The sequence below is a fragment of the Plasmodium gallinaceum genome (genome assembly GCF_900005855.1).
Source record: "Plasmodium gallinaceum strain 8A genome assembly, contig: PGAL8A_v1_63, whole genome shotgun sequence".
Classification (NCBI taxonomy): Eukaryota; Apicomplexa; class Aconoidasida; order Haemosporida; family Plasmodiidae; genus Plasmodium; species Plasmodium gallinaceum.
In genome coordinates this window covers 27,372-43,885 of record NW_021628222.1, presented here as the reverse complement: position 1 = coordinate 43,885, position 16,514 = coordinate 27,372, and the positions used below count along the sequence as shown (strand labels likewise).

The 16,514-nt window shown below is 18.5% G+C and overlaps 4 protein-coding genes across 4 annotated transcripts; 2 read left to right on the top strand and 2 right to left on the bottom strand.

Annotated features, from left to right (window-relative positions):
* Nucleotides 1-1,646: 1,646 nt before the first annotated feature.
* On the bottom strand, nt 1,647-1,915 carry PGAL8A_00110800 (conserved Plasmodium protein, unknown function; the record flags this gene model as incomplete). The annotated part of the gene is made up of 2 exons (XM_028673843.1): nt 1,647-1,664; nt 1,772-1,915. 2 exons carry the CDS (start codon nt 1,913-1,915, stop codon nt 1,647-1,649), a joined length of 162 nt encoding a protein of 53 aa, XP_028526224.1.
* Nucleotides 1,916-3,050: 1,135 nt separating this feature from the next.
* On the top strand, nt 3,051-9,955 carry RON5 (rhoptry neck protein 5, putative; the record flags this gene model as incomplete). Its single annotated transcript, XM_028673832.1, has 31 exons — nt 3,051-3,111; nt 3,414-3,482; nt 3,551-3,664; nt 3,848-3,880; nt 4,042-4,068; nt 4,160-4,348; nt 4,444-4,503; nt 4,589-4,660; nt 4,740-4,805; nt 4,941-5,021; nt 5,114-5,236; nt 5,336-5,416; nt 5,591-5,713; nt 5,802-5,995; nt 6,129-6,510; nt 6,695-7,069; nt 7,155-7,541; nt 7,616-7,834; nt 7,909-7,983; nt 8,073-8,111; nt 8,219-8,251; nt 8,346-8,375; nt 8,482-8,514; nt 8,644-8,700; nt 8,813-8,857; nt 8,942-9,007; nt 9,088-9,162; nt 9,317-9,388; nt 9,480-9,542; nt 9,633-9,734; nt 9,843-9,955. 31 exons carry the CDS (start codon nt 3,051-3,053, stop codon nt 9,953-9,955), a joined length of 3,459 nt encoding a protein of 1,152 aa, XP_028526223.1.
* Nucleotides 9,956-11,177: 1,222 nt separating this feature from the next.
* Nucleotides 11,178-14,263, top strand: PGAL8A_00110500 (conserved Plasmodium protein, unknown function; the record flags this gene model as incomplete). Its single annotated transcript, XM_028673821.1, has 2 exons — nt 11,178-11,289; nt 11,448-14,263. 2 exons carry the CDS (start codon nt 11,178-11,180, stop codon nt 14,261-14,263), a joined length of 2,928 nt encoding a protein of 975 aa, XP_028526222.1.
* A 593-nt stretch (nt 14,264-14,856) lies between these two features.
* On the bottom strand, nt 14,857-16,113 carry PGAL8A_00110400 (protein kinase c inhibitor-like protein, putative; the record flags this gene model as incomplete). The annotated part of the gene is made up of 6 exons (XM_028673810.1): nt 14,857-14,994; nt 15,113-15,247; nt 15,443-15,495; nt 15,604-15,698; nt 15,843-15,945; nt 16,083-16,113. The coding sequence occupies 6 exons, from the start codon at nt 16,111-16,113 to the stop codon at nt 14,857-14,859; spliced, it is 555 nt and encodes a 184-aa protein (XP_028526221.1).
* Nucleotides 16,114-16,514: the final 401 nt, after the last annotated feature.

Below are 16,514 nucleotides of genomic sequence, written 5' to 3'. Positions count from 1 at the left end.
TTTTTTTTTTTTTTTTTTTTTTTTTTTCTCTTTTCACAAAGATTAAAAAAAAAAAATTAAAATCTTAAAAGAATTTTTAAAAATGTATTATTTTAAATAATACATTTACTGAACAATATATATTAACTTATATTTTTCTTTTTGTATCTTTTTTGTTTTTTCTTTGAAATATTTAATAAATAGCTTTTATTATAGGTGTAAAAAGATTTTCTACATATATTATTTTATTCTTTTATTTTTATGTATTACAGTTTTACTTTTCTTTCATTACACCTTTATATATATGCTAATTTTTTTTTTTTTGTTAATTGTCTAAAAAATATCCCATAAGAAAAAGAAGAGAAAAGAAAAGAAAAGAAAAGAAAAGAAAAGAAAAGAAAAGAAAAGAAAAGAAAAGAAAAGAAAAGAAAAGAATAATATTTAGTATGAAATGCCTTGAACAGTTTAAGTGATGTTATACCCTAAAAATTATTTAAAAAATATTTTATATATTGTTACATTTTTTATATCTTTGATAAAAATTTAATTGGAAAATATTCATGTTTAATATTCGAAAAATTAATATTATTTTTTTTGTCTATGCTATTTTTTGTAATTAAATGTTTTATTAATATTTATTATGTTGCAAAATTTGATATACAATTTTCTCATTTAATATAAATAATAATATTAAAAAAAAAAAAATAAAATGCATTTATATTAATATAAAAAATTTTCAATAAACAAATAAATTGTAATGGAAAAGTGTTTTATCATTATCTGAAATTACTTTATGAATTAATCTGTTTATATAATAAAGAAAAATAATTTATAATAAAAAAGGATAACTATAAATAAACAATTTTCTTTATATAAGTTTTACGAAATTGCATTAAATATATTAAAAATGAAATATAAATTGTCTTTTTTTTTTTTTTTTTTATTTGTCATTTAATCTATTATATATCTTTTCTATTTAATATACCTTAAATACAAATACATCTTAAAATAAATAATATACTTTTTGTTTCTATTATTTAATTATAATTTAAAATTTCTTAATTAAGAAATTTCATACCATCTTTATTAAAATAAAATTTTAACACATTTAATAATTTGCTGTTAAGGTTATATGTTTTAATTTCTTTTAAATGATTTTTTATAATATTTACTTAAACAATTTTAAAGATAGAAAAAATAAAATAAAAAGTTAAAATAATTATATTAAACATACAAAAAGAGCATGTTTAAAAAATATATAATTATAAATTAAATAATTAAAAAAGATAAATTTTACTTTATTTAATATCATTTTTTAGAATATTTAAATAAATTTAAGTATTTAATTATATATGTTTATTTAAATTATATGTTTATTTTGAAAATTATATATATAGTATAGAATGTATTAAAAAAAGAATTATTAGCAACAAGTGATTAATCAAAAACTTCTTAACATTATTAAGTTCATTTCTTAGAACTTTTCTTACGATAAAATATATATTATTTGTTATAAAAATATTATAATAAAACATTTAATTTATAATGAAATATAAAAATACATCATATAAAGGATATATCTGAGTATAGATTTTATTCTTGTTTTAATTTTAAAGAAAATATAAAATTTAAGAAAAAGAATTTTCTACATTTCTAAATCACTCCTATTAATGATCCTTTTTAGTCTAAAAAAAAAAATGAGATGAAAAATAATTTAAAAATATTATAAAAAATAGATATTTAAAAGGAATTATGAAAAATATAAATTAAAAGAAAAAAAAAAAAATACTACCTTATTAGTTAAACAATTATAAATATGTGGAATTCCTGGTTTTAATATTAACTCATAAGATACATAAGCAGTTTCTGCTGCTAGAAAAAAAATTAAAGCTCTTCTAATAATAGGTAAACCAACACTTCCACATCCATATGACATTTTTATATAATAAATAAATAACAGATGAAAAAAAAGATGAAAAAAAAAATTTAAATATATAATATTTATTTAGATAATTCAAATAAATGTTTTCGTAATGGCATTTAAAAAAAAAATATGTATCTAAATGAAAAAAATATTCCTTTAGAAAATTATAATAACTTTTTTTAAATATATATATATATATACATATATTTTTATTTTAATATATGATTCATTATATTATTATACGTATTTATTATATTTTTTATTTTTATTTTTATTTTTATTTTTATTTTTATTTTTATTTTTATTTTTATTTTTATTTTTATTTTTTTTTTTTATTTTTATTTTTATTTTTTTATTTTATTTATTTATTTATTTATTTTTTTTTTTTTTTTTTTTTTTTTTTTTTGTGCTTTTTAAATTCTTTAATTTTTTTAAAATATTTTGGTTATATACATGTGTATATTTTGATTAAAAAATATTAAGTAAAATAAATATGATAGTTATTTAAATGATATATAAAGTATACAAAATGATAATAACTTAATATATTATTATATACATTTTTAAAACAATTGAATGATGAAAAAACATTTTTAATATAAAAGTTCATACTTAAATAACTAAATGGACCTATTAACTTTATAAAAGAGGATAATGAAAATATTTCTTTTCCTTTTTTTTTTTTTTTTTTTGTTCTTTTTAAAAGATCAAAAGAATTGACCTTTAAATAATTATTATAAAAAAAATATATAACTAATTAAATATATAGATTTGATTTGAATTAATAAAAAACAAAAAAAGTTCTGCCCATAAGTGCATAACACTTCTAATGAATTTCATATATCAAATAAATTTATATACAAAGCATATTTATGTGTGCGTTAATCTGTTAGTAACAAAGAATTACATTGAGAATAGTGATTTTATAGCCCATTTAAAAAAAAAGGAAAAAAAAAATTTTATTTTTAAAATAAAGTTGTCTAAGTAGAAGATTTTTATAGAAAAATCATAAAAATATCTTTAAAAAAAAAAAAAAAAAAAAAAGTTGAATTATATTAGTGTTTTTTTTTATAACTATCTTCCTAATTCATTACTATATTTCTAAAATACATATGTACGTATTTTTTTTTCTTTATTGTTACTAAATATGCTGAAATATATTTTAATAATTTGTACTTTGGCATTATATTTGCCATTGGAAATATCAAGTAATATATCATGTTTATAAATATACTAACCTATTGAAATTAAAAATTATGTTTTTAATATTTATTATCTCAATAATAATGATTTAAAAATATTTTTATTTCATTTTATTTTGTTCTTTCCTCTGCTAAGAGTGAAAAATTCAAATATACTTTTAGAAAAATAATATAAATTATAAAATTAAAATAATCATTATCCTTATTTTAATAATATAAATTTTTTTTTTATTCTATGTTTATTATTTTTTTAATCGAACAATGTAACTCCTATATACACATAAATTACATATATAACTTTATTTTAGACAAGCCTCACAAGAGTGCCAAGCCAAAACGGGCGGAAAAAGAAAAAAAAAAAACTCCGAGTCGTAAAGGTATAAAATATAATTTTAAAATTTATTTTTGAAAAGAAAAAAATAAATTATTATATTATATTTTCTAGGTATTGATAATATTGAAAATTCTATTATGAGAAAGGTTGAATCCATTAACGTTGCGTTTGATCCCAGTTCTAAAAAGTTTGTTCCATCAAAATCAAGAAAATCACACATAGTTGGTTCGTACAAAAAATAATTACAAAAATATTATCATGAAAAAAAAATATACTATAGAATTTAAAAAATTAAAAACAGGATAACACTATTTAATAAACATTTAAGAATCCATTGAATATTAATTATTTAAAACTACAAATTATATAATAATATAAATTAATTTTTTTTTTTTTTTTCCTTTTTAGGAGGCTTTAGTCAAAATACATCAGATGCAGAAGGTTTATAAGAAAAAAAAAAAAAAAGAAGAAACATATATTGTATTAATATACCTATTCTATATAAATAATTCTCTATTTTATTATATATTTATTTATAATAATTTTTAAATTCTTCTGATTTTAATTATTTTCCTTATTTTAATTATCTATTTTTCTCATAGATGTCGAGAAAAGTAAATATGAAAAAGGTAAAAATTCAAAAAAAAAAATTATTTATTTTTATAAATTTAATTACTATATAATTTTGATAAACCTTTTTATTATTATTATTTTTATTAGCTATTCGCTTTTTTGAAAAATTAAAAGATGAAATGTTAAACCTTGCTACAAAAATTAACAATGAATTAGAAAATCAAAATCACACAACATTAGATCAATATAAGAGTGCTTCAATTTTACTAAAAGAAAGTTTGGCTACAATGCACTCATTAGATGTAGTAAGAAATAATCCAGATATTAATTATTCAAGTAATATATAAACTTAAAAATGCTTAAATAAAAATAATAAATAAATAACAATGATAATATTTTATTATAAATTATTATCTTTCTATTTTTTTCAGAATATACAGTGGATTGGTATACAAATGCAACCCTAAAAGATAAATATGACACTAAGAAAAGTAAATAGAATTATGCATTAATTAATTAAAAAAATTTATATTATTTATAACCAATATATTATATCATAAAGGTTTATTCTTATAGGTATAAAAAAAAGCATGGAAAAAATGTTTAAGAATGCACACAATTCAAAAAAAGTTGCAAATAAAAAAATAGGTACTATATATATTTTTTTTTTTTTTAATTTAAAAATTTTATCATAAAAATATATTTTTTTTTATTTTCCTTTATAAAGACTATAATATCGAGCAACTTGAAGTGGACCTACTAATGCAAAAATTTGTAACTGAAAATACAAATGGTATATATTAAATTGCATTGTCTATATTTTATATTATCTCACTATTGATATATATTTTTTCTGTTCTTTTATTTTTTTCTTAAAAAAAAATAAAAGTTTATAAAATATTATTATTCTTTTTTTATTATTTTTTAGTAATCAAATTATTAAAAGAACACAATAATAATACTAATGATTATATGTCTCCTATGCATAATGATGTTTGTGGACAATTAGGTACATCTAAGAATAAAAAAAAATAAATTATGTAAAATAAGTTTATTAATATAAGAGATAAAAATTATATTTTTTTTTTTTAAATTTTTTAGGAAGTATATTTGTAAGCTACCTATTTGAAAAAACTTTCAAAAGTTCAATCAATAAAAATTTAGGTTTCTTCAAAAATTATCTTCCTCGTTTAAAATTTAGAATACAAACTATGATTCAAAATGGTATAAAAAAATTTACCTTTTTTTTTTTAAATATATATAATTATTATTAAAGATTTTCTATAAATATATATATATGCAATATTTTTTTTCTATTTAAAGGAACTCTTTTACTATTGGAGAAACGATTAGATGACTCCTTGCATTCTTTTAAGATTAAAATTGCAGAACTTATGCAAAACAGTAAAATTATATAAAAGAGATAAATTATTTAAATTAATTTATATTTATATATTTAAGAAAGAAAAATTTCTTAAATACATTATTATAATTTAATATATGTATATATTACCTAATTTTTATTTAGTGAAATAAATACACATAAATATATATTTCTTTATTTATCTTTTGTTTTAGAATTTGGATTCAATGATATGTGTTCTGAAAAATGTCTATTAGATACTGTTAATGCAGATTATAGTTTAAAAGAATATGAAAAAATATTTAAACCCACTAATACATTACAACGAAGAGCAGACTGTAACACATATACATACACACATACATACTTATAAATATATATATATATGTATTTTTTTTTTTTTTTTTTTTTTTTTTTTTTTTTTAGTGACTAAATCATTAATGTATTACTATAGAAATGAATTATTTAATATAGAAGCATCTGCTGATTTTATTTTAATAATGTTACTTTATCTACATTCTGCTACTGAACTTTCAGAAAAGGGATTTTTAGATGCCAGTATTTTACACACTTCTGATAGATTTAATTTAATAAATAAAACTATTGATAAAAATAGAGAGGTATGAAAAAAAAAAAAAAAAAAAAAAACTTTTCAAATAGTTTAGGAATATTTTATTCCATAATTTTGCTGATTAAATATGAATTTTTAATAATAATTATTTCCTAATAATTTTTATATTTTCTTATTTGTAGAAAAAAGAAAGTAATCTGATAAATTTTAAAAAAATGGCTCCCTTTAATTTTTTTCGAGAGGAACCAGAAGAAAAGTCTGGGAATGAATCAATATTTGCAATCGATGATATCATAAAAACATGCTCATTAGCAAAACGTTCAAAACATTTTAATTCTTTATTTGAATTAACAAAAAATCTATGGAAAGATATTCAAAATATTTATGCAGCTTCTTACGGATTTACTGAAGCAAAAAAAATAAAAATTGGAAAATTTGTTGCCTCAAAAATTAGAAATGTTGGTTTTATATTTAGGTGGTTTAGTAATAATAAACCAGCACTCCCAAATGTAAATTTCTTGGTTAATAATTTTTCACCTTTACTTTCTATAAGCTTACAATTAAGTAATAATTATAATAATTAGATACTTGTAATTTTATTAAAAATATATATATTTCAAAAAAAAAAAAAAAATAAAGTAAAAAATATATATACTATATAAATGCATATATATATATATATATATATATATATATATATATATATATATAAATCTTTATCTTCTTTTCTTTTTTTCATTATGAATAGCTTTTTTTATAAGTACTATGATTGAACAATATGAATCCAGTTTTCTCAGTAGTTTTTCGGCAGTTCTAAAAAAAATTTTCACTTTAGGTAGAAGTGGAGCAAATCCAAAAAACTATGATGATTTAATTGAATTTTCAGAAACAAATTATTTATTAAAATATGCAAAAGTCGATAGAGTTCAAAGAATAATTACTCAAATAGTTACAATGTTAAAAAAAAAATTCTTATCTTTGCCTTTCACTCCTACACTACTTGCTCAATATGTATCTATTTTCCTTTCATTATGGGTGTTTGAAAATGAAACAGATATTTCATTAAACAATAGTAACATATCAAGATTTAAAAAATTGTTTTTTCTCACCTACTTTGTCCATAGTAAAATAAATAAAAAAAAAATAATAAAATAATAAAATAAGATAGAAATATATATACAAGATAATTTTTACTCTTTTATTTTTAGATGATGGTCCTGTTGAGAAAGCTGTTGACATAATTTATAGTAGATGTAAAGGTAAAACAGACAAAATAGTTTTAGGTTGTATACAGGACTACGGTGGAAGAGAAAAAAAAAAATTTTTCGGTTTAATAAATAGAAAGTGTAAACCTACAAAAATTAGTATAAAGAAACGTAGTATTCGTAAAATTTTGAAAATTCTTATGTCATCTTTAACTAACCCTTTAGAAATTTTAAAAATTGCTGTTGATACAGCTACAAGATGTGATTATTTTGGTCGTAGTTCATCATTAGAAAATAATAAAATGAAGAAATCTAAAAAAAATAAAATAAATTATGATTTATTTATTAAATCAGAATTATCTCTCCGATATATATGTGCCACTGTGACAAGTAACTTTTTTATTTTATGCAAAAAAAAAAAAAAAAGTGTCTATATACTTAAAATTTTTTTTTTTTTCTTTTAGAGAAAATTGTTCAAAAAATTATAAGAGATGTTTCACGACTTAAAGATATGAGTCAAGCTCAAGGTATAATTGATCAAACATTAGACAGTCTTCAGTATTTAAAAATAAAAAATTATAGAGATGAAAGTAGCAGTGTTACTATTATTTGTCCTTTTATGGAAGGAAACGATAAAAATATAAGAGAATTAGAAAGAAGTCAAATAACTTTTTTTGTTTATAGTAAATAAAAATAAAATGAATATTTAATTATATTAAAAATAAATAAATACCATTTTCTCCACTTTTTTTTTTAGAGAACATAGGTTTACTTAAAATTATTAAGGGAAAAATTATAAATATCTTTAAGAAATCTATTTCAACTAGAGAAGGTTAATATGACAATAATTATATTTATTTATGAAAAAAAAAATAATATTATTTTAATTGTCTTATTTTTTTATTTTTATTTTTTTATTAGGTATTAAATCAGACAGTGCTATTTATATAAAAGTTGGAGGTAATTTAATAAATGACATTAAAAAATACATAGAAGTATTTTATCCCATATCATTTTTGAAAATATTACATAAATGTATAATTTTTTTTTTTTTTTTTTTTTTTAAGCTCGAAAATTTAATGGACTTCTTTACACCGGAGGTAATGCATATATATAATTATGCATTTTTACATGTTTAAATAAAAGTAAAAAATAATTTTCTTAATTTTTTTTTTTTTTTTTTTTCAATTTTAGGATATCATCTAAACGTAGAAAATTCTGAATGTAACACAACAAAATAAACTTATTTTTTGAAATTTCTTTTTTAAAAAAATAAATAAAAAATTAATTATAAATATATAATTATTTGTATATTTTTTGTCTTTGTTAGATGATACTCTTCATATTGAATTTTCAGAATCAAGTAAATTTTATTATATTAAATATTATTCTACTATATTATTTTGTGTTTATTACTCTTTTCTCATAAATATTTATTGTTAGTGATATTTTATTTTACAATATTTATTTTCTGCTTTTATTTTTTTTTTAGGAAAAGTGTATGATGGAAGACAATTTGTTGATGAATTATCTATAATAAAAGCAGATGGTATTATATTTGATAATTCTTTTAAATAATTGTTCATTGAAAATATTTTATCATTTTAATGCCTCGTTATTTTACTTTACCTTTTTTTTTCCCCTTTTTTAATGTTTTTTAGGTGTTAAAAGTATCGAAATGAAAGGAATAAATGAGGGATATCAAAGTAATAAATAACATTAATTTTTTTAAAAAAAAAAATAAAAATAATAAACCTAATTAAAATCCCTTTCTTTTTTCTTAATTTTAGGAATTTACGTTCTTACCGATGGTACTAAGGTAACAGAATTTGATTTCGCCATTCAGAATCCCGACGGTATATTTATTTATATATATATAAAAATATAATTGAATAAAAGTAAAAAAATGAATTTTTATTTTTTTTTTTTATTATAGCTGATATAATTGTTTTTGATGGATACAATTATGTTTCATCTCATGCTCTTCGTTTTATGGGAATAGAAGACGAAAGTATATATTAACATATATAATAAAAATTAATAATTAATTATTTGTTTTAGTTCTTTTTAATTTCATCATATTATTATTAACTTTATTATATTCATATATGAAATATATATATATATAAATATATACATCTGTTCATTTTTTTTTAATTTATTAGGACTTGTTTGGGCAGGAGATAGCATAGGATGGACAGCTGAATTTGCTTTAGGTCTCATTTCAGAAAGTCCAGGTAATAAATTTATATATATGTATTATAAAAAAGAAATGAAAATATTTAATATATAATTTAATTCTAAAAAAAAAAAAACTAATTTTTATAGTACCAATTTTTGATGGTCATGCGTGGGTTTTACTTGATAAATTAAATATCAAGAGTATATTAGGTTAGAAACTAAATGATATAAATATCATAAATTGATATAAAAATAAAGTTTAATTATAATATATTTTTATCTATACTTTTTAAATGATAGGCGATCATTTACCAAAGGATGTAGATGGAAATTTACTAGCTAAAAATGTTAATTTTATTGTTTTAAATAAAAGTGGAAAACAAATAATGATAGATGAAACACGTAATAAATTAAATATATATGTATATTACGTTGAAATCACTAATTATTCATAATTTATATAAATTATAACCTTAATCTTCACAAATATATATATTTTTTTTTTAACAGCCGTTATAAATTTAAAGTATGCAACACTTACGTTGTCTGGTATACTAAATTTTGTTACTAAGGCTGAAAAAGGAAAAGGTAATGAAATAATTGTTCATACCAGAATACCGTAATGATATTAGTTTCCTTTTTTTTGTAAAAAGTGTAATAAGGAAAAAGTTAAAATTTAAGTAATTTTTCTCAGAAACTTCTTCATTTTAAGTAGTTAGATCTATGATACATATACGAGAAAATTAAAAATCCTATATTTTTTAAATTAAAAAATATGAAATAAACATAAAAAGTTTTATTTAATTAAAATGAGGAAAAAACCGTAGCTTTTTTTCTTTTTTTTTTATAATAATTCACCTTTCTTCACTATTTTATTATATAAATATTTTAAGCTTTTGATATATAATATAGATATATATATATATATATATAAATGTGTTAAATAAAATTTCAATAATTTTCATACTTTTTGTATTTTTATATATATTTTGAAAATTGAAGACTATTGAAATATAATATTTAGTTGTATATATTTTTTTTTTGTTTTATTTTTTTTTTTTAAATTTTAGTTTTTATATCAATTTAAATTGTTTCCATGCATTTTTAATTTTTCCTTCTTTTTTTTTAACCTTTTTAAATACACATTTTTTGTCTAATAATTTTCATTTAGTTCTTTTTTCTTCTAATTTTTCTTTTTTTATAATAAAGTTTTTTGTTTTAACGTTATCTTTAATTTGTTATATTTTTCGTAGTACAATCATTGGAATCAAACATTTTCAACATTTTTTTTTAAGAAAAACAAAAATAGTAAAAATAAAATACTTAAAATTATAACTAATCTGGAATCAATTTAATTTTTTATGTAAAGTAATATTGTTTATAGCCTATTTTAAGTATCTATGTAAAACGTACAAATAAAATTTTTTATACTTTTTTTTTTTTTTATTATTGTTTTGTATAATTTTTTAAAAAGAAAATATATTATCATTTTTATGCACAATTTACAATTTCATATACAAATTTTTTTAGTTGTGTGCTTTTATGTGCACACAAAAAAAAAAAAAAAAAAAAAAAAAAAAAAATATGAACAGGTTCAAATTTTTTAAAATGTATTCATAAAAATCTGTTTAATGAAAAATAGTTTCAATTAGTTATTCTATACATTAAATAAAAAGCATAAGCATTTCTATCTTTAATAATATAAAAATCATGAAAAAAATTTTAATTCCAATGTTTGAAATAAGAAAATTACATAACTATATATATCTTTTGTAAAAATAGTTCATTGAATTTGTATTTTATTTATTTTTTTTTTTTCTATGGCATATTAAAGAAGATAAAAAAATGAATTCAAAAACTCTTCCAAAATTAAATAATAAAAGTCGATCTTTAATGAAATCAATGAAACCACCTATAATTCCTCCTATGTTATTAAAAAATAAAGAAAAGTTACCTCGTACGATTATATAATACTGTAGAAATATATATATATATATATTATAAAATAAAAAATTAAATACCTATATACACACATATAATAACATATTAACTTTCATATTATATATATATTCAATATTTTTAATAAGTATTTTTTTTTTTAATAATTTAAAACAGCTGTCCCAAAGAATGTTATTTCAAAAATGATAGAAAATGATATAAACAGTAACAACAATAAAGTGGAACAAGAAATAAAACCGTCTGAACCAAATGTCAAAATACCAGAACCCAATATAAAACCACCAGAACCCAATGTAAAACCACCAGAACCCAATATAAAACTACTAGAACCAAAAATAAAACCATCTGAACCAAAATTAAAACCACCAGAACCAAAAATAAAACCATCTGAACCAAAAATAAATCCACCTGAACCAAAAATAAAACCACCTGAACCAAAAATAAAACCACCTGAACCTAAAATAAAACAATCTGAACCAAAAATAAAACCACCTGAACCAAAATTCAAACCACCTGAGCCAAAAATAAAACCATCTGAACCAAAAATAAAACCACCTGAACCAAAATTCAAACCACCTGAGCCAAAAATAAAACCATCTGAACCAAAATTCAAACCACCCGAACCAAAAATCAAACCACCACAAACAAAAATAAAACCACCAGAACCCAATATAAAACCGTCAGAACCCAATATAAAACCATCAGAACCCAATATAAAACCACCAGAACCTAATATAAAACCAATCGAACCAAAAATAAAACCATTTGATCCGAAATTAAAATTTTCAGGATCAAAAATAAATTCAGTAGAATCAACAACCAAATTTACATCAAAAGAAGCTAATGATGTAGATCTAAAAGAAAATATGTCATTTGATTCAGTCAAAGAAGAATACCCCAAGAACATTTTATCAAAGAATAAATTTCATGAAAAAAAAAATATTTTTGATAAAGTAAGAAATATATCACTGATATCGAAAAATGTTGAAAGCAGTAATCCATACGAAATCATAGAAAAGGGTAGGTTATATTCAGATAAGAAAGAAAAAACTAAACACTCAACTTCTACAGTTACAGAAAAAGGTACAATAATTAAAAAGGAAATATCTTTGTTAGATAATGAAATGACAAAAAATATATTGAATAACAGCAAAGAAATTCAACAAAAATCATTAAAAAATGGAAACTTTAATATTGTCGATATTTCAACACAGGGAAAAGGAAGTACTTTTAAGATATCGACAAATTTACATAATAAAGTAGAACAAACAGAAGTGTATATTAATAGTGTAACTAAAAAAAATATAATGATTGGAATACCAAATGAAGCAAAAAAAATTGGTCCCTTATCAACTTTTAAAGAAAGCAAATTGATTAGAAATACTCACTATATAAATGCATTTTCAAGATTTGATGGTAATTATATAGGTAAAGTTACAGGACCACCCACCCCCATTTCTAATTTAGATAAAACTCCTCAGAATCATAACGAAAAAAAAGATTTTCAAAATGAATTTCAAATAAATAATTTTTCTAATAATTTATCACCTTTTTCTGATTATTCATGTATGATGAATTTCCCTCTTTATAATTTTAATAGTAACTTAAAAAATAGTGGCATAGCAAATCCACCTTTTTGTTTTTATCCCGGGATGTGCATACCTTTATATCCATATGATCCTTTATATTATCAAAATATTTTTATGAATAATTTAAATGAATCAGAAGAGAAAAATAGGAAAGAAGAAATTAATAATGATAATAAAAGAATAAAAAAAAAAAATAAAAAAATAAAAAAAAAAAATGTTGATAATACAATGGTAGCTTCAGGGCACCTAAAGCCTCTACAATTTAGAAATGGAGCAGAATGGAGTAGTGAAGATGAAAAATATTTGAATGCTGATATATATTTTGAAGAAGAAAAAAAAATAAATAGAGAAAATAAAAATAAAAGTAGGAGTAAATATATTGGAAACTCTCAATGGTATGAAATTGAACATAAATTAAACAATTCAAGGGGAGTTATCGAGGATGAAGATGAAGATGAAGAAGAAGATGAAGATAAAGATGAAGAAGAAGAAGAAGAAGAAGAAGATGAAGATGAAGACGAATATAATAATGAAAATGAAGATTATAATAAAGAAGAAAATAAAAAGTATTATAAAGAATTAAAAAAAAAAAAAAAATGCAAAAGTACTAAAAAAAATATTGAAGACATGGATAATTTTAATTTTGACAACTTATATAAAAATTATAAAATAGAATATTTAAAAGAAAAACTAAAATGGGCAAACGAATATTTAAAGAAAAAGAAAAAAAATGAAGAATTAAGTAATAGTAATTCTATAACTTACAATCCTTTAAGAAAAAAACATATTGAACGTTTAGATGATATTGCACATCTTTTTTTACCAAAAAACAAAAAATATCAAAATCTATTTGATTTAGCAATGAATATTTCTAAAATATCTAATGATGACAAAAATGATATAATTAATATACTTTTATCATGTAGAGAATTAGAAAAATTAATAGAAGAACAACATTGTATCCTTGATATGTTAGATAATGACTTGAAAGAAGTAAATGCATCATTAAAGTTACCTTCTAATTGGGATAATTTTGAAAACTTTGAATTATTACAAGAAAATATTTTAAATTCAGAAGAAAATGGTTTATCTTTAAATAATACTCCTTTATTTATAAAAGGAAAAGTATCTCTTATACCAAAAAATTTAGAAACTTTTTTTGAAGAAACAGAACAATCAGATAAAAAAGAAGGATACAATACAATGACAAATATGCATACAGAAAAAAACACACTAACAAAAATGAATACAGAAAAAAACACAATAACTAACATGAATATAGAAAAAAACACAATAACAAACACTAAATTTTCTCCAAAATTAATAAAATCTAAAGTGAAAGCAAAAATACCTTTATTGTTAAAAAATACTCAAAAATCATAAAAAATATTTAATCCTATTTTTTTAAAATTTCCACATTAATACTATTTTAATCATTATATATTTCTTTTTTTTTTGTTTTATTTATTATGTATTTATATGTAAAATTTTTTTCATTATTTTAATTATTCATTTATCATTTAGTTTTTTTTTTTTTTTTTTTGTTAACTTTTTAAATTGTTTTATTTTTGTATCACATTAATTAATTTTTGTTAATTTTAAACTTTTTCAATTATTTTATTTTTTATAATATATATATTATTTCCACTTTTTCAACAGTTTTAATTTTTTCTTTTTTCATTATTTACTATTTTAGGATATTAAAATTATCCATTTTTATTATTGTAAGTAATGTAAAATTATTAAGATGTTATATAATTTTTGTAATGAACTTTATAATAAACATTTTTATATCACAACTTTATAAAAAAAAAAAAAGTGTTAGATTTACTAGTTTACACACATATATTTGTATTTTAATGAAAAAATGAAAGCAATAAGTCATTAAAAATTATGTAATTAATTTTTTTCGTAAGTAAATAATATATATATATATATGTTTTTTTTATTTTATATTTCTTATTTATTTCACATTTTTAACCAGGTGGCCATTTCATTTGTCTTTTAGCTAAAATGTGTAGGTGTAAGTAATAAACAGACTGACAAGCTTCTGGTCCATTGTTTACAACCAGTCGAAAATCTCCTAAGTTATTTCTTCTTACTATTTCTGCAACCTATATAAAATAAATATAAAAATATATTGCAACATACATGTTTATTTTTTATAACTATATTGCTATATATATATTCTTATAAGAAAATTATAATAATAAAACGAAAAAAATATTTTACCGCCCACATTAAATGTCCAAGAATTTCCTTATGTTTTTCTTCTGCTTTACTTAATCTTGTTAATCCATTTCTATTTTTTGGTATTACAAGGATATGAACTGGTGCTTGCGGATTTATATCATTAAATGCCATAACCTATATATAAAATACATTAACATAGAAATAATTTATATCAAAATTTAAAAATAATAGAAATATATATAAAAAAAAAAATATATATAATCAACTACAATAATTTATAAAATCATACATTAATTTTTTATGATTCATGTAATTTACTAAACAAAATTACAATTTATAAAAAGTAAAATAAAAGAAAAAATATACTACCTTATCATCTTCATAAACTAGGTCCACTTTAATTTCTCCATTAGCGATTTTTCCTTTAAAAAAATTATTATATAAAATTAAAATATATTTTTTCCTATGCTAAATTTTTAATTTAATTATTTATTTAATAATTTTTTCTTCTTTTTTTTTTTAAGAAAAACCAAAAATTGACGATCCATTTTCGTCTGTTCCTGCTGCTAATAGAGCTTTTTCTTCTTCATCTGCCATTTTAGCCAATTTTTTATTTATAACTCTTCTGTTAAATTTTTATAAAATAGTAACAAAATTTTAAAAGTTTAATATTGATTTTAAATAAAAATAAAAAATTTATATTCTATTTTGATTATATATAATACATTTCATTATATAAAAAATGATATTTTTTTTTTTTTTTTATTACGTCAAACACTTATTGCTGTATGAAGTTCTAATAAAACAATTTAATACGATATTTTTGAGACTATTTTTAAAAGATTCTATTGCTTTCATTAAGCATAAGAATACTAAGAAAAAAAAAAAAATAATGTGTTCATCTAGAATTTAGCAAAATATAATTATATATATAATTATATATATAAATATTATTTTTTTTTTTTTTTGTAACTATGTATTTAAAAATTCTTTAAATTGTGTATCTTACTAAATAATATAAAAATAATTCTTAATCTCATATATTTTATTGTGAATATATATAAATATTTTTTTTTTTTTTCTACATTTAATAAATTCCTTTTACTTTTAATACAAAAAATACTGAAAAAAATTCTTTTCTATTTAGTTAATATGTATAGGTAGGATATTAAAAAGATAATTTGGATATTATTTCCATGTGCTTATTTTTAAAAATAACAGAAGAAGAAAAATATGTTATGTTATTCCTTAAACATTTGTTATGTAAATTTATATTTCACATATATTGTAGGTTATAAACTAATTTTTTTTATTTTTTATATTAATTTTTTTATATTTTATTTTTAAAAATAACCATATTTATTTTTTTTTCTTAAAATATAATGAATATTCTATTATGATTGATTTAAAAAAAAAAAAAAAAAAAAAAAAAAAAAAAAAA